General features: G+C 38.4%; 1 protein-coding gene across 1 annotated transcript; it reads right to left on the bottom strand.

Moving 5' to 3' along the window:
• Window positions 1–428: 428 nt before the first annotated feature.
• LOC145996331 (cytochrome P450 6j1-like) lies at window positions 429–20,571 on the bottom strand. Its single transcript, XM_083132762.1, has 4 exons — window positions 19,647–20,571; window positions 14,906–15,121; window positions 12,584–12,835; window positions 429–1,315 (listed from the first exon to the last, which is right to left on the bottom strand). Exons 1-4 carry the CDS (start codon window positions 20,569–20,571, stop codon window positions 1,143–1,145), a joined length of 1,566 nt encoding a protein of 521 aa, XP_082988888.1. The 3' UTR covers window positions 429–1,142.
• Between the last annotated feature and the right edge of the window lie 2,580 nt (window positions 20,572–23,151).

Genomic DNA, 23,151 nt, shown 5'->3' with positions numbered 1-23,151 from the left:
TAATATTCATTGACTTGATTTTATGGTAATATAACCGGAAATTTTTAAATTGTGTGCGAGATTCCAAATTGATATTATTAATTTCAATTTGGGATGGATGTGTTATTGAAAAAATAATCGATGATATCCAATAGTCAAGGCTATAAAATTGTACAAAAGAAGATTTAAGGTATTTATTTTTCAGAAATAGGTAGAAGTTATCGAAATGAGTGCAAACAATCTGAAAAGCACTAGAAGTACATTTATTAGAGACACGTTTATGTTTATCTATCCAGGTAAAGAGTAGCCAAATCATTAGATATAAATCAACACCTGAACTCTTGCAGCACATGTTGTTCTTCATACTTCAGTGCTAGAGAATTTTACAAGTTTCCTAAAAAATATGTAATTGATGTAAGAAGTCTTCAGTTAAACTTTTATGTGTGAATATCTATGACACAAACTCCCAGTGTAAGGCCAATTTTCACATAAGATACTGTGCTAGGACAATACTTCACCATACTCAGACTAAGTCGTGTGATCTGGAATAGCTAGATGGTATATAACACTGAATTTACACAGAGGAAACCTGTTTTCTTACCCTCCATATTTGAAAGTGACACAGAAAATTCATTGTAGCAGCATAGAAAGACATGTGAACAAACTGTTAAGGTTATTTGATGGCAATTCTGCCAGTTATTTCTGAAAACTTGATTTTATGCCTTTTCCGGGGCCTCTCTCAGCTACCTAACCTACTCACATGTTTGTTTTTCGTGTGCAAATTTACTTCCCGCTATTACATGCCTACGTGAGTAGATAGTAGGCTAGGTTTTGCGTTTTTAATGTCCTGTTTTAAAAGGTTGTGCACCGAAAGCCAGGATTTGAATGCTATGTCATTGGGGCCCCTGAGAAGGCATAAAATCATTGCTTGCAAGACTGTCTGATCGATAGCTATAACCCAGACATAATATCAGTTCGGGCATTTCTACACGTGAACAGAACAGAAGCTATTAGACAATATGGCGGTAATAGGAAAATGCAAGCGGCACGAAACAGATGTAGTGCAAAACACAGAAGCACAATGGATGACTAGGAGTGTCCGAACTTGCATCAAAGTGTTCATTCCTGTGATAGCCTTGTTAAACAATGACGTCAATCTTCTATTACGAGGGACTGCGTGGCACGAATTTAACATGGATCCTCTCATTGGTAGCTGTCACCACGATGTATGGATTGAATGTCAATGTCTTTGGCGTCTCTTTACAGGTGTGAAGCTCATATTTCGATAACATCCTGGACAGGGCAATCTTGCACTGCAGTTGGCCCATTCTCATTCCTGTAAATAATAATAATAGTAATTTTAGAATTAAAAGAATGATGTAGGTCTTTGATAGGAATTGCAATAAAGAAAGGACAAGACCTATGATTGGCTTCATGCAAGGCACTGAAAAAAAGTGCAATCACAGATTACACAAAAAATCAATATTGTAATGACTGTCTACCGGTAGAAATAGGGAGCCACCACATCATGGAGGCAACAGTGCCTCCGGGAACCAGTTGGGCAACAAAACAAGACAAATCAAAAATTAAATCCACGGCTAGCTATGCATACAACCTCAACTGGCTCCTTGTAACACACACATTTGTAGGTGAAACTCAATATGAGGAGGTAAATCGAGATGCAAACACAACCATTATTATTTCCATAATTTTAATTTATATTATTTTAGCTAACTGAGGCATGAAACAAAACTGATCCAAGAATCAAGACCTATAAACATATTTATAAAATTTATACACACTGTCACAACTAAATTAGCAATGAAGAGTTGAAATTATTTGGCCAATTACATAATGCATGCAGTACGCGTACTACACTACAGTTTGCACATTACCTTGTCTGCCGATGCACATTGGAAAGAAAAATATATATAAGCGCGCACTGAGTTCATCGTTGGGGCCCAGTCTTCTAATATGGTCCTGACGTCACGTTTGAAGAGATATGGATGTGGGGGGGGGGGGGGTAATAGATGAAATGATGGCGGTTCTTCAGTAGAGCAGCTACAACCACTGGTTCCTTGGTCGTCTCCGGTTCAGTCCATTTCAGCACGCGTGATTACTGTATAAGCTGTTCTGCAGGCATCTTAACGTTTGACTCGCCGTACTTGACGATGCTTCAACACTTTCCCGTTCACGCATCCGAGCGTCAACAAATCAGCACTGCACCCAGTTCGTACTTGGCGCTGTTTTAACACTTGAACGTTCACACGCCCGAAGGTCAACAGATCCGCACTGCTCTCATATGCGTACAAGGCAAAGAATCAAAGAACTTTTCGAGAGCGACCACTTTGTCTCCTTACTTCTTCACCGTTAAAACTTAGACTGTCTGTCCCAGGACTCTCCACACTCCTGGAAACACTATTTTGCACTATTGTGCTCCCCTGACCAATCAGGAGCTTGCACTTTCTTCTTTATTATGCACTACTGACAATGTACATGGAGGGTGTGTGACCTCGCAAGTTTACAGCGTTATATATATCTCACCCTTTTACTAAAGTGGACAGAAACATGCCTAGATTCGAAATTTATGAAGGTAAATAGTTCTCCATTGAGCTTAATTCTGAAATTTACGCAAGGGATGTTTTCGAAATGGTGACAGGCTTGTAAATATTCGAGAGACAAATATATGGTCGCACAGATGGACAGAGAAAAGGCTTGACGTGAGAATGTCTGAAAATATGGTGCAACTCGAATCGGAAGAGACCCCCCCTAGAATGGAGGGTGTGGAGCCATCTAGCATGGAAGAAAATCACTAGATTTAGAAAGTTGAAAGAGGAAAAGACAAAGTGATACCTTTACATACTTATGCCGGTGAAATTTTGACATGCCTGGCAACACTGACGTCCAGGCGCGCATTTCGTTGGGGAGACCTAGCTCTATTGTTACATTTTTTTCAGCTTTCTAGACTGGCTGCTGCATTTTGTCCCTTGGCCGTGAAAGTCGCATGGTGGTAAATTCTCGTAACTGTGACAGCACCATGCCGTGCGAAGGAGGTGGTCAAAAATAGGGGTGACGTCCATGAGAGTTCCCACGAGCCACGCTAACTTTCCAAAATAAGAAAAAAAATAAACAAAAAAACAAACCTAGGGGTGGACGCTGGGAAAAGTCCATCACAATATATGTATATACTATATCAGTAAGGGAGTAGTTGAAAGCGGAAATATTACTTACAAAGTCACTATAACTGAGTGATAAAATTTAGAATGTTTATAAAAGAGAATAGAAATAACAATAAAGATGGGATATCATTTAGGAAGGATATATCGTTCAAAAATGTTACTAAAAGGGGAATTATAATTTAGAAAATAATTCGTAGAGGGAAATACAATTTAGAAAATCACTAAAACAGTTGAGAATGTCACTAGAAGGGAGAAATATAGCTTAGAAAGTCACTGGAAGGAGGAAAATATAATTTAGAAAGTCACTACAATTTATAACAGTGGCGGTGATTAGGGGTTTGTGGGGTAGAACAGTTGCTACCCCATTTTGCCACTTTTGCCCGCGCACTATGCTAAACCCCCGGTCGAGACGACCTACTATAACGGCTGGGGATACGTCGGGCTGACCCCCCGACTATTCCAATACTGGTTGAAGATCTTCACGCTTAGAGGTGACGAAGGAAAGCGTGGGAGGGAGACCGGCAGTCGGTAGGTAAGCCAAGGCCCTTCATTGGCTAAGGATTATTATTAATTAAAGTCTCCTTGGACCCATCTCCTCAGTTTTGGCACCTTGACCCCCAGTTTTGGAACCCAAATACCGCCACTGATTTAGAAGCTCACTCAAAAAACGAAATTGCAATTCAGAAAATCACTGAAAGAAAGAGGAACTATCATTTAGAAAAGTCACCAAGAGACGGAAATAAATTTTAAGATATTAAAAGAGTAAAATCTCATTTAAGAAATCGCCATGCAAGCTAGTTAACTAGGCAAATACGTATTATTTAAAAATTAGTTCCAGGAGGAGGAAAATATAAATCCTCGCCCGTAGTGTATTCATTGTTTAGTAAACATTTGAGACATTAAAAGTATTTTATTGACATGAAAGGAAATAATGAATAACATTGAACATGCGTATTAACAGATAGTGCATGTATTTCTGTTTGTTGGGCAAATTTTATATCTCAACACAGACGCACATACTTTGATAAAATTCTATTTTATAGACTATTAGTAATAATCTCAATGCCGATGATGAAAACTGAGGCTGGTAGAGAATCTAGGGTGGACAAAGTTAAAAATAGATGAATAGGTGGGTAGCAAGCCGAAAGGATCAAAACAAATTAAGATAATTAACTTGACTTTAGTTTTAGTAGTTTGAAATTATTTATTCTGCACACAGGATCCTAATTCTAAGTAATACGTGCAGAGGCATGCTGCGCATGCGTCAATTGTGGGAAAAAGGACAGCTTGCTCTGCGACGACATTAATGAGCATTTCTACATTCTAATTTCTTCATATAGGAGACGTATTTATTTTACACGAGAGCGCTAAACTAAGCTTATATTACATTTCTTGGATCTGAAGTGACGCATGCATCAATTGCGTGAAAATAATTATTACTTTCTTTCACTTCAGATCCAAGAAATGTAATATAAGCTTAGTTCAGCGCTCTCGTGTAAAATAAATACTTCCCCTGTATGAAGAAATTAGAATGTAGAAATGCTCATGAATGTCGTCTCTGAGCAAGCTGTCCTTTCTCCCACAATTGACGCATGCGCAGCATCCACCGCATGCGATCACAAGACGCCTCTGGCACACAGGATCCTAATTCTAAGTAATATGTGAATGTTCCAATGTTATTTCTTATCTCATGAATTGCATCATTCATATACAACAACCTGAATAAACTAGATAGTTAGAAAAACGATATAAAATAAACCACAAAGATGTAATTTGAACCATAGTGTTTCTGTGTACATTTATGCTGGCTGCATTATTTTCCCCAAACACTTTGACAAGTTCATGATAAACATAAAATTAGTAGTGGTAGCTAATTACGAAATTTTTGTAGGTCACATATTAAGCTTCCATTTCAAGAAAAGAACATTGATATCGGACCATTGATTTCAGATATATGGTCCTTTTGTATTTTTCAGAAGTCTACACTCGCCATCATGGATTGGTAGCCATTTCTATTAACTACCATTTTCACATGGCAATCATTTTTTTGATATTCTTACACACCCAAGTAACTGTGCTATGAAGGAATATTTGAACTCCACCTCCATTGTACCAAACCTTGGCTGGCCCTTAAACAAACTTCTGCCACCCCCCCACCCCCGCTTTGAAATTCCTGGTATGGCTAATGTTGTGAGGTGTAATTTCCAATTTACTTTCAAAGCTGATGAATTAGATTTTCTGCTTGAACTTGAACTAGTGGTGCAGTACTTTCTCACCTGCTAGTTTTCACTTTTTGCGATTTTAGTAAAATTTTCGAAAGGTTCCCCTCTGGCATCCTGTCAATGTTGTTAGAGAATTCGATACTTAACCGTGTAGTCTGAATGTAAAAATGAACACTTCTACCGTTTCTATCGATATAAAATCGATTTCTAGTAATGAATCGATAGTATAGGTTTTACTATCATATTTCATGTTAGCTACGCGTGGAAGTAGTACACCTTTACCTTGTACCAAAAATAATAGTAAAAACTCTCATGAACGTTGATTCCTTATATGTTGCTAGTCTTTATAAGTACACTTCTCACTCTGCCCCCTCTCTCTCACACACACACATATTCTCTTCTCTCACCTGCCAAAAAGAGAGGGAGATAAATTTATTTCTCTCGCTTTTCATTTACTCTCTATCTCTCTCCGAGAGAGAAAGAACGAGAATGAGAAGGGAGAGTGTATTTGTGTGAAGGAGAGAGAGAGAAAGAAAGAGAATGAGAAGGGAGAGTGTGTTTATGTGAAGGAGAGAGAGAGAGAGAAAGAAAGAGAAAGAAAAGAGAGAATCTGTTTGTGTGTGTGTGTGAGAGAGAAAGAAAGAATGAAAAGGGAGTGTGTGTTTGTGTTAAAGAGAGAGAGAGAGAGAGAGAGAGAGAGAGAGAGAGAGAGAAAGAGAATGAGAATGGAGAGAGTGTTTGTGTGAAGGAGAGAGAAAGAAAGAGAATGAGAAGAGAATATTTGTGTGAAAGGGACAGAGAGAGAGAGAGAGAAAGAGAATGAGAAGGGAGAGTGTGTTCGTGTGAAGGAGAGAGAGATAGAAAGAAAATGAGAAAGGAGAGTGTGTTTGTGTGAAAAAAGAGAGAGAGAGAGAGAGAGAGAGAAATAGAATGAGAAGGGCGAGTGTGTTAGTGTGTGTGTGTGTGTGTGAGAGAGAGAGAGTGAGAGAAAGAAAGAATGAGAATTGAGTGTGTTTGTGTGAACGGGAGAGAGAAGAAAGAAAGAAGGAGAAAAGATAATGAAAAGAAAAGAGATATATGTACGTAGAGAATAAGAGAAATGAATGTCGTTTTCTCGAGAGAGAGAGAAAACGAAATTTCTCTCTCTCTCTCTCTCTCTCTCTCTCTCTCTCTCTCTGTCTCCCTTCCTCATAATGTAACCCATCTTTCTTGGGAGGGAAAACTAAAGGAATTCCTATTTGACAATCTTCCAATAACTTACTCAAAACATTGGCCAGGGAAGGAAAGGAAAAATAATATCTGCTAGTGCCACACAGCGGCTGCCAGATGTACTACTTATTTGTAGACAAGGTCGTCGTGCCATCTGCCGGACGCAAAATAATCTTCCAGAAGTATTGGGCTGCGTAGGGAGTGTGCGATGACATAACAGTGGAAATGAATGGTCGTTTGCATTGCCAGATCTACAAACTTTGGCCCTCTCGCAAAATTACTAAAGACCCCTCCATATAACATGCACTTTTGCTATTCTTCAGTTCCTTCAGTATGTGTGTGTACCTCCAAAAATATTTGATTTTTGTTGCTATATAGTAGCGTCGCTTTTCTGCGACTTCTGGGTAATCGCAATGATGAAGATGAGTGATCATGGGATGAAACTCTAAAAGAACACCTATATGCAGATGGGGATTCCAACCAAGTACTCTAACCACTCCGCCACGGAGGTCTGAAGAACTAGGTAGAATTGTATTATACTTATTTGCACTATTGAGAGAACAGCATGGACATCATTGAAGACTGTTGGGGGAAGGAAGATTTAATCTACACACACAAACACAACACAAATATATAATACATATTTGTAATAATATAAAAGTAAATTAATAAATATTTAAAAATACATTATGATTATTATTATTATTAATAATTTGATTTTTGATTTGATTTAGTTTATTTTACTTCGCGTTTTGTGCCTCTTGGCTAATTTGCGAAGATGGGGATGAGTGATGAAATGATGAAATTGATGAATGGACATTCACAAACAACCAAGCCCGACCGGGATTCGAACCCGGGACCCTTGGTATTATTAATAAATATGTACCTTTATATGTATCAGATATTTCTAAAGTAGCAAACAAATTCCTTTAGTAACTGGCTAAGGGTGTCAATAAATTACAAAATAGTTGAAATATTTTTATTATGTTTAAGTTTTTGTTTATTATTTGTCTTGCATTGTTATCTTACCTTTATTATGCATATTGTTATTGGTGTGGATCTGTTAAGGGCATCTTGAGAGAGAGAGAGAGAGAGAGAGAGTGAGTGTTAGTGAATGTGTGTGAGAGTATGCAACACTCGCAAACCCACTACTTTGTATGCGTTTTCGATATTATCTATTGTAAAGTACTGCCATTCAAATATGACCGGGACTGTTTTTTTTTTGTTCTTATATGCACATGACACCCTTCAAAGTACTCCCCACCAGAGTCCTTACATTTTGTTCCAACGTTCTGGAAGCATCTTAAGGCCCTTTTCATAAAAGTTTTTCATTTGGCTGCGTATCCACTCCCGAACACTGCCGATGACGGCGTCGTTATCCGCAAACCGCATGCCTTCCAACTCTGATTTAAGCCTTTCAAACAGGTAGAAATCAATTGGGGCCAAATCGAGACTGTATGGCGGGTGTGGCAGAAGATCCCATTTCAATTTGCTGAGGGTTGCCATAGTTGTTTTGCCTGTATGAGGCCGTGCGTTGCCTTGAAGGAAGGGTATACGCTTTCCACCTCTCTTCCGCTTGGATCGGATCTTTCCCTTCACTTCTGTTGTCAGGAGTTCTGAGTTATAAGCTGCAGTGACTGTTCTGGCATCTGTAAGAAAGTCTACATGGATAACCCCCCTGCCAGTTCCAGAAAAACGTTGCCATTACTTTTCCTACCGAACGGATCCTACGCGCTTTCTTGGGTCGGGGGGACGGATGTTTGCGACCGACGATCATGCGGTTCATTCTCCACGCGCTCTCTTCCTTCTCTGAAGTACTTACATCACTCAAACACACGGGTTCGTGGGAGACACTCTTCCCCATACTGTTGTTTGAGTCTCTGCAAAATTTCACATGGCTGGACCTTTTTCTCCAACGAGAAATTTGATCACAATGCGTTGTTCCACGCTCCGCGGCATCTTCTGTTCGCTCATCACTCTAGCAACACTCAGACCAGTGTTGCCACAATCTGAGGACACAATTTCCCTTTTCAAGGGGCAAAATTTCCCTTTTGGACTATTTTTTCCCTTCACCTAAACAAATATAATAATAATAATAATAATAATAATAATTACTATTATTAACAGTGGTGGTAGTAGTAATAGTAGCAGCAGCAGTAAAATTTATTTTGGTCCATGTTCGTATGAATAGAAAATGTTACACAAATTTTTCACACACATGTCAGCTTCATCGCTTTCTGGTGAGATGTCCCAGGTTAAAATCATGGTCAGGAATCCATTAAATCGTTAATTGTTATCGTTACAATTATCCGAAGATACAGAAAAGCGACTGTAATAATGTAAAGTCAGAAGTCTTAAAATTTCCCTGAAATTGTGATATTTTTAATCCAAATTCCCTTTTTCCCTTTTGGCTAAAATTTCGGTCCGAATTTCCCTGCAAAAGGGAAATTTCCCTTCATGTGGCAACACTGACTCAGACACGACTGAGAAGGTTCTAACCTGGTCTGGAGGGCGGGTGGGGATTGTGGCTCTGTTCTCCCAAGGACGCACAACTGCTGCGCATGGCAGGTTGTTTGAAAAATAATCAGGGGTCCCGTTCATATTTGAATGACCTAGTATATTTGAAGTAAAAAAAAAAAAATTCTCACCTTTCGTTGTAATAAAAACTCTCCTCCTGGAATTTTTTTGGGGGAGGGTGGGATTTTTGAAGCAAAGATTATTGGTGGGGGGAAAACCCCTGCCCCCTCCATAATTTCGCACCCTGTTTCATAATATCTCTATAGTTGATTCGAGTTTGCTCTCAGTTCGTCATGCTTTGGGTTGGTTTGGTAAGCAAATTACGTTTCATGACCCCCAAAGTAAATACGTAGTAATTTCGATCTTTACCACGGGTTTTTCGTTCCTTGCTCTGCGTATTGGACTAGTAAGACCTCTTTCACCCTTTAACACATATACCTACAGTACAATCTCAACTGGTAGTTCCACACCACAGAGGTAGGGAAAAAAACTTGCGGCTACAAAGAAGCCAGTGTTTACTTTGTGGTATGGGTCATTCAACAAAAGTTATTAACCGAAAAATACTGCCAACTTAAAATTAATAACAAATCCTTTCACAACATTTATGTGGTCTTTTCTGAAAAATATAAATATGCTGACCAAGGCAGTAATTTATTTTATTATAAACTAAACGTAACGCTTCAACCTTCTAGCAAGGTCTTCTTCAGACTCTGTATCAAGTACAAAAGTAACAAGATACAAAAACAGGGCGTTATATATACAGAAACATTACCCTCTCCAGACTATTAGAAAGTTGTTATGGAACTTTCTAGCAGGTGGCTTCCCTTGTCGACTGTACTTTCACCTAAATGGCTAAACATATTTACTTCCATATAGAATGTGGTTGGGATTTATATCTCACGCTCTTTTTCCTTCCTTCTCCTCTCCTCTTTCTCTCTTGTCCTTTCCACTCTTTCGAACAAATTCTTCCATTCTTTGTTTAACTTCAGTCCCCCATTCCAGTTCATTGTGTCTTCTTCACCTTTCTTCTCTATTTCCTTGGCCTCCTTCCATTTTCTCACTATCATTCTCTTCTCCCTTCCTATCTGCTTAGCCTCATCGCACTCTATGTCATGTCCTGTTTCTCTTGTGTGTTTAAATATCGCATTTCTCTCTCTAAGAGAACATCTAACATCATCCCTATGTTGTTTCAACCTGTTGATACGCTTTGTTTATTTTGACCATATGAAATATTTTATTTGTTTTCTGTTAATTTCACATTTGATTTATTTGTTAGTTTCAATACTGTTGTTTGATATTTTGATATTGGCTTAAATTTGTAATTTTTGTTGTACATTTGTTACACGCAATATCGGAAGCGGAAGTCATTTCCGGTTTGTGAAGATGTGTAGAACTGTCCAATCTTTTATTGATTCGGTTGCGAGGACAACAGTGCAAAAAAGAGAAAAATATAAGTTGAGTTGCGGAAGATGACGTCTATTTTGTGAAAAACGCTGTTTCAAAGAAAAAACAGCAACTTAATTCAAAAGTGATTGTGTTGGTGAATTTGCAGTGATTGTTTAAAGGTAAAATGTTTTATTAAATTTGTAAAATAGTAAGAAGCTAATTTTTTGTTCAAATCGTTTCGTCCTGAGAATCCAGTGTAGTATACATTAAGGTGAGTCTCATAACTCCGCCGCACAGGGAGATTGGGTAGCTACCGTGACGTAGTAATCCGTGATCCAGTGGCGAACACCAGAAAGGAACGTCACACTGTCTTTCAGCCTCTTTTTCGTTTCTCCTATGTACACACTCTGACATTCTTTACATTTCACTTCGTAGATAATCCCTTCCTCTTCTCTATTTTCCTTTTTCTTGTTTGCATTCTTCGCAATTGCTAAGATGCTTCTCCCTCACTTCCTGTAGTTTATGTTTTTAATAAAATAAATTACTGCCTTGGTCAGCATATTTAATTTTTTTCATAATCATGGAAGCAAGGCTTAATGGTGTTATAATTGGCCTTTTCTTCTCTGCTCTGCGGTGCCGAGCAAATTACTGTTTCATATAGAAACATATGAGTACTGAAAGGGCATGGAAAGGCCCCCCTAAAGGATTAGAGAACGGGTTTTAAAGTGCAACACCTTTCCAAAGATATAGCTGTGTTCATACCAATCGTTGGAGATATGTATTTTAGGACAAGGAATCAAGTAAGATGAACACACTTTGTTGGCTTGGCGTGTATCTCCAAATTGCTATTCGCGATTAAAATTACCACCTGAGCGCTAGTGTCGCTTCCAATATGGCCGCTCTAAGTAGGACAAATCTTTGTTTACATTCAGCAGTAGTACAAAATAGCAGCGTGTTGTCATGACTGGTATGGTAGAGAACGTTTAAATTACGCATTATTTTTAAATATTGCAAATGCGATGTGAATTCCAGGTACTCTAACAAACGTGAAGCTGTACTGAGAACGAAGGATTTAATTATGATAGGCAAAAATAACACGGAAAATGCAGACGAAACTATGTATACGCACTGGTTGTCCAAAGCAGTGCTGTATCATCTGCACGTCATGTAACTGGGGTTCTCGGAAATTATTTGAAAATAAAGAAATGGAAATTGACTTGTACTTGAAAAGCTGGGACAGGAGAAAATTGCGAACATATCGTTGCAGTTCTTTCTCGAAAGAGAAAGGCTGGTTTAATAATAATATTCTCGATTTCATGACCAGGCTATACTCACTGAAAAAGGACATCGTACTGAATGAAACATGAAAATTAGCATGTCCACTTTTTTTTCTGGTTACATTTGACATTAATTCGTTCTCAAACTATTTTCATCTTCTCTCTTAATCGACTTGCACCTGTTCCAAATTTCACACATACGTAATACCGGTAATACATGGACGCATTGGGTAAGACGCTTCATGATTTTTCGGGAAAAAAGCTTTATTTATAAAGTACAATTTAAAACTTTACTTTCATGAAAATATATATATCGAAAAAATAATGTAAGCAGACTCGTGCATTCTTCGTAATTTCCTTGCCGAATTACAGTGTTATATCCCCCATACCAATCTTCTGTCAATTACGTTTTCCTTGATTTATTAACAAATTTCATTTTGTTGATTCCACGGGGTGGAAACACATGAAAACTTTTAATTTGTTCTGACCCATAAAACGATTTAGAGCAAAAAAAAACCTGAACAGTAGACCTTACTCTCTCGCATATTCCCCATGCTTTAAACGACTTCAACACAACGTATCCTACTTAGAGTACTTCCTGAAAATCCCACCAGATGGCACATCGGTTAATTTTAATCACGAATAGCTGTTGCTAGTGGCTTGTAGTATTGGACTGGGTAGCAAGTATAATAAACTGTACAGCATGTACCAAGAAAATAGGTGACATGTGACCTTTGTGAATAAAGAAAGTTCCTGAAATTACCTGATCAAAATGTTCTAGAGATACCACTGATAGGTGACGTCATTTACTTACCAATGCACATCTTGGGACCCTCAGCGAACGGGAGAAAAGTGAAGCTTGGTCTCTTTCTTCTGTTCTCTTCCGTAAACCTGTCCGGATCGTACTTATCCGGTTCCGGGTAATACTCCGGGTCGTGGTGCAGTCCATAGAGAGAGATGAAGGTGGATGTTCCCTTCTCCATGGTGATCTTGGTTCCGGTAAGGGTGCAGGAGTTGGTGCAAACGCGGTTCAGCAGTGGGATTGGAGGATATTTCCTGCACGTTTCTGATGAAAATTAGAGAATAAAAAAAATCAAAATTATTTAATTAAAACTAACATGAAAAACTAATATAAATAAATACATACATACATATATATATTATACCGAGTGGTCCATTTATAATGGACCCCTTAGGGGGGTGGGGGTAAATGTGAAATTTCAAATGGAACACCCCCATTCGTTTTACATATTTGGATTCCGTGTTGAAAAATAAGTAATTTTTGTTCGAAAAATTTTGTTAAAAATTTGCAACCTTCGAACATTTATAAACATTTGTTAGTTTCAGTTTCATTTTGTTCCCATTATGTAATAACAGTTTTGGTTTCCGTTGAGAACATTGCAAGAACGAATTTTATTCAAAAAATGTGTGCAAAGAATTCGGCAAAAGAAAATTGTTCGCAATTTATGTTTTGTGTAAGAATAAATAATATTAATTTGTTCCAACTCTTTGGTTTCAAGGAACAATTTCATATGAACAACAAAATTAAGTATGTTACTACAAATTAGTTATCATTTGAGGTACACAATAAATGTTTAAAGGAGCAAATGTTCAAAATGATGACCGTTCTCTTCAATGCATTTCAAAACATGGTGTCTGAAGCTCCACACTGTTCGTCCCAAAATGTCAGGAGTGATAGTGGCACAAGCGTATATATAAGTCATAATAGAAAATCAGCACCACGCCCCGGCCGTACTATGACCACCGTACTATTAATACACTTGTGTCGCCACAGTGGCGCTGCAAACCTTACGCGTTTTATTAACACAAAACCAGCACATCTGTATCTGCGTGATCTGTGTTGACTGAGCAGTCTTGTTAATTTTTGAGTTACTTAACATAATAAGGCAAAATAACAAAATAAAGGGACAATATTCAACTTTCCTACAATGTAAAATAGAATTTCAAGATTTATTTTCAACAATACTAACGCATAGCAAACATCCAATTTATGAAATTTCATATGACCAAATTTCAGTAAGAAATGTTTCATTAACAAGTTATACAAATATTCAATCATATTTACAAAATTGGGAGAATTATAGATTCATATACACAGATGCATCAAAAAATAAAGAAGAAGTAGGATGTGCTTTTATTGACTCTTCTAATGGAAATATTAAAAAGTTTAGACTACCTGGAGAGTGTTCTATATTCTCGGCAGAAGCATATGGAATATATCGTGCATTGATGTACATCAATAACATTCCAGAAAAAAAAGGATTCTAATATTAACAGATGCTAAAAGTGTTTTATACAGTGTACAATCGTCATATAAAAACTTATATAAGGCATCAGCATTGGTGCTTTACATAATAAGATTATATGATAAGTTAACTACAGAGGGAAGGACAATTCATTTTGCATATATACCAGCACATTCAGGGTTTCATTATAATGAAATGGCAGATAGAAATGCTATACCCCACCAACTCCGCCTTGGGCACGCCACTGAGAATAGTACAAAGTCTGCGGGAAACAGAATTTCATCAGAATTTCTTTGGGAAGTTCTCTTCTTGACTTCTAGCCACATTTAACATCTGGCATTCTGCTTTTTTCTGTGCCTATTCCCTGTCCGGATTAAGCGAAGTCCGGATATCGGGGTCCGGATTAACGAAGTTTTACTGTACTGTCAAGAATCAGCAACATGAAGCCATCGAAGGAATGGGAAAGATTTGATTGACCTTGCCCAAGGTAGGGATAGATGGAAGACTTGTGTTGCTGCAGCTATAAAGCGTCGGGTTTAAAAAGGCTAGAGAGTTAGTTAGGTAGTTAAGCAAATTGAAAACTCATTTTACACAACATGAAATATAGACCATGGACCCCGATATTCAAAATGAGCAATTTGACTAGTTTTTCCCCCACTGATTCACACTTATAAACTAAAAAGGAACACAACTGTTGCTCAAAGTGAAGTTACGATTCTGCAAATATGGCAATTAAGTCATTTCAAGTTACGAGACAACTCAAGACATTCTATCTTAGCGGCCACTGTTTCAATACCTGATTTGTAGCCTGGAGGTCATATTACCATGGAAAATAAAACTCTAACCATTAAGCTATCTATTTTTCTTACCCAGAACACATCTGTCGAGGTATTCCATCTCGTGGACCGCCTCGTAGGAAAGGACACCATCGTGTTTCTCCATGACAGAATCCACCTCCTCTCTTGCTTTCTGCTGCACCTCCGGGTTCATGACGAACTCGTAGCAGGTGTGGCTGATGATTGTACCAGTCGTCTCGAATGTCGCTACAAGGAACCCACCGATTTGACCATAGATGTCCATGTTAGCTGTGGGGAAAGAAACATGTATGTTTCTACGTACCAAAAGATAATGCTACCATTTTCGCCTGTCTTGTTATACCATTGGCCGTCAAAGAACACCAATTATAGAGGCTTTTCGCAATCGATTAGGTGTCATGTTACACCAGCATCATCTTTGATCTCTTGTTACCATGGTCGTAACTTTTTTTTTTTTGCAAATTTTAAGAAACCTGAAAATTTTGGGTAGGCAAGTGCCCCCCTTGCCCCCGACAAGTTACGCCTATACTTGTTACACCACTGAATGTCAAGGTACTTGTACTACAACTTCTACGGTTTATAGGGTTACCAGATTACTGTAAGATGAAACATGACACGGCGTTACAAACTTTGAGGACACAGTTATTCAGTCAATATTATATAACATTAGAAAATTATAGAAAATGATGTTATTAACATGTTTACACTTCCAAAACAATAAATTTTCAATGCATTTTTACTCAGATTTCCCTGTAATTTTCTAGTTCTCGAACGGAACACATTTCTTTATTCAAGTTATGTGATACTCCAGATACAGATGCAGGGTGAGTCAAAAGTTCTTTAACACCCTCTATAACATGTAAAGGAGTTATGCGGGGTGCAATTGGTCATGATAGAAACGGGTTAGGCCCAGGGGGAACCATAGTTGCGTGTGTCTAGCTGAGTTGGGTTGAGTTGATGTTTTAAGTCCACTTTATGCACAGTAAGGCTAATCGGGACTGGACCTACAGTTTAAAGTGGGGTCCCAACCACTATATATGTCTCCACCGGGACCCCTTGATTACAAGGCATTGTGTCTCTAGCTGAGGTTCGCCCTATTGTTGGCCAATATGATGAATTCAGCTCAAACATTTTAATTCGAAGGAGGGTTATATATGTGAAATCAGGCTAGAATTTGACGAGAATTCAATATGGCGGCTTGACACATACGACATTTTTTCCCACCTGGATTAACCTTTTTCGATCATGACCAATTGTACCCTGCATAACTCCTTTACATTTTATAAAGGATGTTAAGGGACGTTTGACTCATCCTGTATAGGACAAGCGAAAACAGAAGAGGGTGTCTTGTAACCTTAATCACTCTTCATTGTTGCGATAATACAGGGTGTCTGATAAGTCAATCTCTATTTATAAATGATTATAACATCTTTAATTGCTAACAGATTCTATTGTACAGGGTGGCTCAATAAGTCACTTAACACCCTCAGTACAAGGCCACTGCGGCATGGAATGTGAAAATGGCGATGACCAATCATTGCCTGGCCAAGGGGGAACCACATTGATGCCACCCACACGGTCGGCGACCATCTTGATGTCCGCCATCTTGAATTCAACTTCAGAATTTTAAATGGGAAGGGGGTCGTGCGACATATCAAAATGGGCTAGAATTTCACGAGAAATGCAATGGTGAAGGTTTTTTCGACGTATCTTTAACCAGTAAAAAGTTGACTGAATTCTTGTACCAATTTGCTCCTTTTCGAGGTGTTAGAAAAATGCCTTAAAATTTGTTTAGCGCATCGGTAATGCATCGAGATCAAAGTGACGTCTAGGGAGAGAAGTTCGCATGCCATTGCACACGATTTTAATCGGATACATCCATGAAGAGCTGCTCATTATGAATGGTTGTCGCGAACAATTTACAGTGTGACGCTTCCATTGAATTAAAAGTCCTTCACAGTGACAAGGCTAATGTTTATGTTCAGAAGGATGTTTATAAACAGAATATGCGACCCTTGTCATCTGATAACTAACTTTGGACAAAAACAGGTTCATAACGTTCCCATAAGTGTTCTGGTGTTCTTCCCTATTGAAAAAACTCTGTAAAAAGTACCTTCTTCCATAAGCAAGGATGAAAAAAACTGTTTATTTAACAAATCCAAGTAGCCCTAAGCATTTAAGGTTCCGTTGATGGAAAATTGACTAACCAATCGTGTTCCACACAGCACGCCACACCATTAACACTAACCATTCAGCTTTGATCTGTCGAAAATTCGTTATCAGATAAAAAGCATCGAATATTCTGTTTATAAACTTCCTTATGGACATAAACATTAGCCTTGTCACTATGAAGGACTTTTAATTCAATGGAAGCGTCACACTGTAAATTGTTCGCGACAACCATTCATAATGTGCAGCTCTTCATGGATGTATCCAATTAAAATCGTGTGCAATGGCATGCGAACTTCTCTCCCTAGACGTCACTTTGATCTCGATGCATTACCGATGCGCTAAACAAATTTTAAGGCATTTTTCTAACACCTCGAAAAGGAGCAAATTGGTACAAGAATTCAGTCATAACTTTTTACTGGTTAAAGATACGTCGAAAAAACCTTCACCAATGCATTTCTCGTGACATTCTAGCCCATTTTGATATGTCGCACGACCCCCTTCCCATTTAAAATTCTGAAGTTGAATTCAAGATGGCGGACATCAAGATGGTCGCCGACCGTGTGGGTGGCGTCAATGTGGTTCTCCCTTGGCCAGGCAATGATTGGTCATCGCCATTTTCACATTCCATGCCGCAGTGGCCTTGTACTGAGGGTGTTAAGTGACTTATTGAGCCACCCTGTATATTATTTTTAATAAGGTTTCGTTTGACATGACGGAGGATGGTCAACATCGAGAATAGCCATCAATGTTGCCATCTTTAATGATATGTTCACATGGAGTCTACAGAAATCCGTGTGTCGAGGGTTTAATGAAAGTGACCTTTCACATTTATAAAACTGGAACTATTCTCATGAAAGACATCTCTTTGAAGCCATATTGTTTCCTAAAGACTGTAAGAGGAAGAAGTCATTTCCAGAAAATTTTCTGTCATGGTATGTTGAATGGTCCAAAATGTTTGATAACATTTTTGTGGTCTCACGAGGCCGTATTTTATGTTGAAGGTTTCTATTAATAGTTACAGCTATGAATATTGGGTGGGTGAGAATCTTTACATTTGTGTTAACAAGGCACAGGGGCGTACGAAGATAACAGTATGGTGCATTATGACATGTTCCACAGCTGTACCTGTTCGATCATGAAAATGTGTCGAGAATGTTTGGGGTTTATTTGGAGTGTTGAATTGTGTCAAAACAATCGAGGACGTATTTAGAGGGTGAGGTCCAGGAGGGCCGTAGCTCCCCTACCGGTGAGACTTACCAAGTACTAAAATTAAATAATGAAAATATACTTGTTTAGCATTTGTTGTTTAGTCGAGGGTAATTTTTTTCCGTCGAACTTTGAATAACAGGACCAAAGATGATTTATGCACAATACTAGTTATAATAATAGAGGAAAAGGTCGAAATATGGGCCCCCTAATATCAAGCACTTGCCTTTCAAATACATATCTATGAAATATATACTTGAATGTAATAGCATGCTAAAGTATAGAAGGTCTCCATCTTTTTTTAAAGAAAGAAGCAATTTCCAAAAATTTGTAAAATGATGTATTTCAAAATTGTGGTCTAAATATGGGCTACTAGTGGCAATATCACAAAAAGCAATTAAAATTTAAAAAAAACAGTCATTTATTGCTAAACAACATAAAATTCATATGTATGAATAATCTGTTGTTTTGAAAATCACGCGGAATGGGAAAAATCGAAATTAAAAAAAACATGGAAATATTTGTTGAAAATGTGATCTCAGCATTAGACCTCATGTCATAGCCCATATTTAGAACATCACGCTATTTTTCTTCTTCAATTTATTTTCGCTCTCTGTGATACATATTTCACAAACAAATCATGGCATTATAAAAGCCCACATTTGTCTTATGTGCCGCTAATATCATAACCTATACAAAGCAGATGAGAATTCAGAATGAGTTAAAACATGCCTGCAAAAAGTTTTCGGAGGTCGTAATTCTATAACAGCGTGCAAGGCCGAAACTAACCACCACTTTCTCTTGCGAATTGGCGCCGCAACCTTTGTCCTTGACAGATAACCAGTTCCAATAGCCTCTGCCAGGCTGCAGCACCCGGGAGCGCTGATAACTCCAAAACCCATATTTAAACCTTCGCCCATATTTAGACCTTCTCCTCTATGCGGGAAATATTAATCAGGAAATTTACTTTCCTGGAACTAACATTCTTTTTTCGTTATTCAATAAATATTCAACTTTTTATCTATTTTACGTTAGTTTCCTTAATTTTGGCGATCTAGACTACATCTGCGTCTATTTACCTATGAATTTAATAAAAATACATCAATTAATTAATTTAATACCGTTATACTATAATTATTATAATTCAAATTATTATTATTATACACTTGATTCGAACCCCCCAGAAAAAATATTTCTAGATACGTGCATGCAAACAATATCTCAAAGAGTGCATTATTTAGCAACAGTACTTTGAAAAGTATAGGTTAGTAAATAAATACGTTGTAATAATTTGAAAATAGGGAGTGACTTATCAGGCAGCCTGTACTAGAGGCGAAAAGTGACGTCAAATAACAAATTATACTTTTAATGATGGTAGAATGGCCAGTGAAAAGGAGTAAAGCAATATATTACTTACTTATCTTTAGAGTTGGTTTTTTGGGGATTCCGTTAACGACTTGCTGAGGTTTCGTCTCGTCACCTTCCCGTTTCTTCGTCAGTTCCAACAGGGTGTCCAAAAAGTCGTTCCTGACAACTTTCTTCTCCTCCCTGAAGCTTATAATGCTCTGGGACAGGTCACAGTAGAACCTGGACAAATCCTTCTCAACTATTCTTAGATTCAGAGCTCTCATCAATTTCGGCACTACCAAGGTCATCAATATGGCTCCGAACCGGCGATACGTTGGCGTTAAGATGTCCAGAAGCCTTTGCCGCACCTCGCAAGGTCCACGACTTAGACTTTTATACTGCACCCCTAGAGCGCAGCACATGTATATGTCAATTGAGTACTTCTCTGCGTACTCTTTTATGGGACACGGTTCGTCATTGGCAGCGAAAGTGTCCAAAAGATCCATCAAGGTATTTGAATACTCGCACATAGGGTCGAACATCTTCTTCAGCTTGGAGATTGCAAATGGCGGACTGGTCTTCTGGTGCATGTACCTCCACTTCTCACCTCTTAGGAAGAAAATCATGCTGGAACCGAAAGGCTCCACGTGGTCGTCTGGCACGAAAACCATGTCGGTGAAATTGTTGAAGTCTTTCACGAGGATGTTCTTGATCAGCTCGGGATCTCTTATAAGCAGACATGGTTTTCGAAACATGAAGAATCCACCATAAGGATGGCCTTTAAGTTTGTTGTACAAATCTTCCATGAAGGCTCCAGCGCTTCTACGCAACAGCATCAGGTCTTTCATGTTGCCGAAGACTGGAGTTGGCTCCAGGTATGGAATCCCTTTCTTCTTCCAGTGGTCGAACGTCCACGTCAGCCATAAGTACAGCGTCACAGCACCTGCTAACGTGACGTATAACCAATCAAGCACAGTGTCGTCGGCGAATGGCATTGCTGTGCAAGAAACAGGCTGGAAATATAAGAATACAATGTCCATAAATTATTTTTGGTTTAATTACGGAAACATTTAATTTAACCAGCGTTTAATGGTTGTAGTAGGGGTAGAAAAAACTTAAAATAATTCAGGTACCAACATTTAATTTATTAATTAATACAATGTTGGATTAGAAGTAATTAATTATTGCGCTAGATTGGCCTTCCCTACCATATCACCTAACATTATAAAATTCGGCTACCAATAGCAAGATTGCTGGGCCTCCCCAATGGCACAGTGGTAGCGTCGTCGCCTTGTAATCAAGGGATCCCGGGTTCGATACCCGGTGGAGGCACATAGTAGTTTAGATCGCACTTTAAAGCTGTAGTCTATTCCCGAGCCTTACTGTGCATAAAGTGGACTTAGAACACCAACTCAATGGCAAAATTGCAGATTTTTTTTATGATGTTTATTGTTCTGATTAAATTATACATGTGATACAGAAATCACGAGGACATTTAAGGACACATATTGCATTCGTTAATTAAAGAAAGGTAATGGAAATTTCCATACCCGGACACGAAATATTAAAATAATACACATGTTTTTAGAACTAAATTTGAAAATTCAGGTGCCTTAGTGTTCGGACATCTTGTATTTTTGCACTCATGGTTATATACACTGCCAGTAAAGAATACAGTGTTCACAAATTAACCCAGAACAGAGAGAAATAAACGGATGGCTATAGAGAAAAGGAGAGAGAGAGAGAGAGAGAGTGGTAGAGAGGAGAGAAGGCGAGAGATAGAGTGAGAGAGAGAGAGTGATAGAGAGGAGAGAAGGAGAGAGAGAGTGAGAGGAGAAACAGAGAGAGAACGCGAGAGAGAGAGAGAGAAGGAGAGAGAGAGGAAAGGAGAGAGATAGAGAAAAGGAGAGAGAGAAGAAGAGTGAGAGAGATAGAAAAGGAGAGCGAAGGATAGAGATAGAGTGAAAGAGAGAAAAGGAGAGAGATAGAGTGAGAGAGAGAAGGAGAGTGAGAGAGATAGAAAAGAAGAGAGATAGAGTGAGAGAGAGAAAAGGAGAGAGATAGAGAGTGAAGGAAAGACAGAGAGAGAAGGCGATAGAGAGAAGGAGAGAGATAGAGTGAGAGAGGGTAAAGGAGAGAGGAGAGAGATAGAGTGAGAGAGGGTAAAGGAGGGAGAAGGAGAGAGATAGAGTGAGAGAGAGAAAAGGAGAGAGATAGAGAGAGTGAAGGAAAGACAGAGAGAGGAGAGAAGGCGATAGAGAGGAGAGAGAGAGAGAGAGAGAGAGAGAGAGAAGGAGAGTGAGAAAATGAGAGAGAAAGAGAGGAGAGAAATAGAGAAAAGGAGTGAGATAGTGAGAGATAAAAGGGGAGAGAGGAGAGAGAGAGAAGGAAGGAGATAGAGTGAGAGAGAGAAAAGAAGAGAGAGAGAGAGTTATAGAGAGGGGGAAGATAGAAGAAGATTGATAGAGTGAGATAGAAATGGAGAGTGAGAGAGAGAGTGAAGGAGAGACAGATAGTGGAGAGAAGGCGAGAGAGAGAGAGAGAGAGAGAAAAAGAGAGATAGTGAGAGAGAGAGAAAAGGAGAGAGAGAAGGATATAGAGTGAGAGAGAGAGGGAGGGAGAGAAAGAGAGCGAAGGGGAGAGAGAGAAAGAGAGAGAGAGAAATGTACGCTTCCGGAACAGATAAAGCTCTTTTCGCACTCATTTTAAACAACTTTTACTCTCTCATAAAGTTTTCCGAGGGCACAGATCAATGGAGTTATTTGAGGTTTTTTTATGGATACGAAGAAAATAAAGACTAAAACTTTTGTACTTAGCTACAAAATAAAATATAATTTAAACGGCAAAACATCTTTTACGCCTGTCAAATTATTTGAGCGGTATGCAAGGGGTACAATTCTCTTCAAAGGAATTTGGGGAGTACAATGTATTCCTACGCCACTGCTCTGAATTAAAATAAACATTGTTAGTACGAAAGGCTGGTCGTTTGGTGCTCAGTTCTGTACAGTCAATGCCACCATCACATAACCAAAGAAAGATATAATATAATTTATCAAAATTCGATAAAAGTTGGGAAGTGAAAGTCATCTGCTAGAAAGTTCCAAAACAACTTTCTAAATAGTCTGGAGGGAGTAATGTTTGTGCATATATATTGCCCTTTTGTTGTATCTGGTTACTTTTGTACTTGATACAGAGTCTGAAGAAGACCTTGCTAGAAATAAATTACTGCCTTGGTCAGCATATTTAGTTTTTTATTTCGCTTTTCTGCCACTTAGCGAAGATGAGGATGAAAGGTAATAAGTTGAAATTGGTGAAATGTAAAAACGAACATAATTACAAAACCGTAATTGACTTTCTCTGACTTACTTATTTTCTCTCTCGGTTTCTCTCTTTCTTTCTTTTTGTTGGTTTTCTTCCTCTCCTCTTTCTCTACATATTTTCTCCTTCTCTTCTTTCCATTTTTTCTTAACTCTTTCTTCCTAGACGGACGAGGAGATCTGACGTAAAATGAGTGAGACCAATTTTCTTCCCACAACTAACGTCTATAAACTTTTATCTTACATTCTGGCCAAAAA

This window comes from Lepisma saccharinum, chromosome 12 (genome assembly GCF_977018435.1).
Source record: "Lepisma saccharinum chromosome 12, izLepSacc3.1, whole genome shotgun sequence".
NCBI lineage: Eukaryota > Metazoa > Arthropoda > Insecta > Zygentoma > Lepismatidae > Lepisma > Lepisma saccharinum.
Note: the sequence above shows the minus strand (reverse complement) of the source record. Positions and strands in the feature narration are given on the sequence as shown.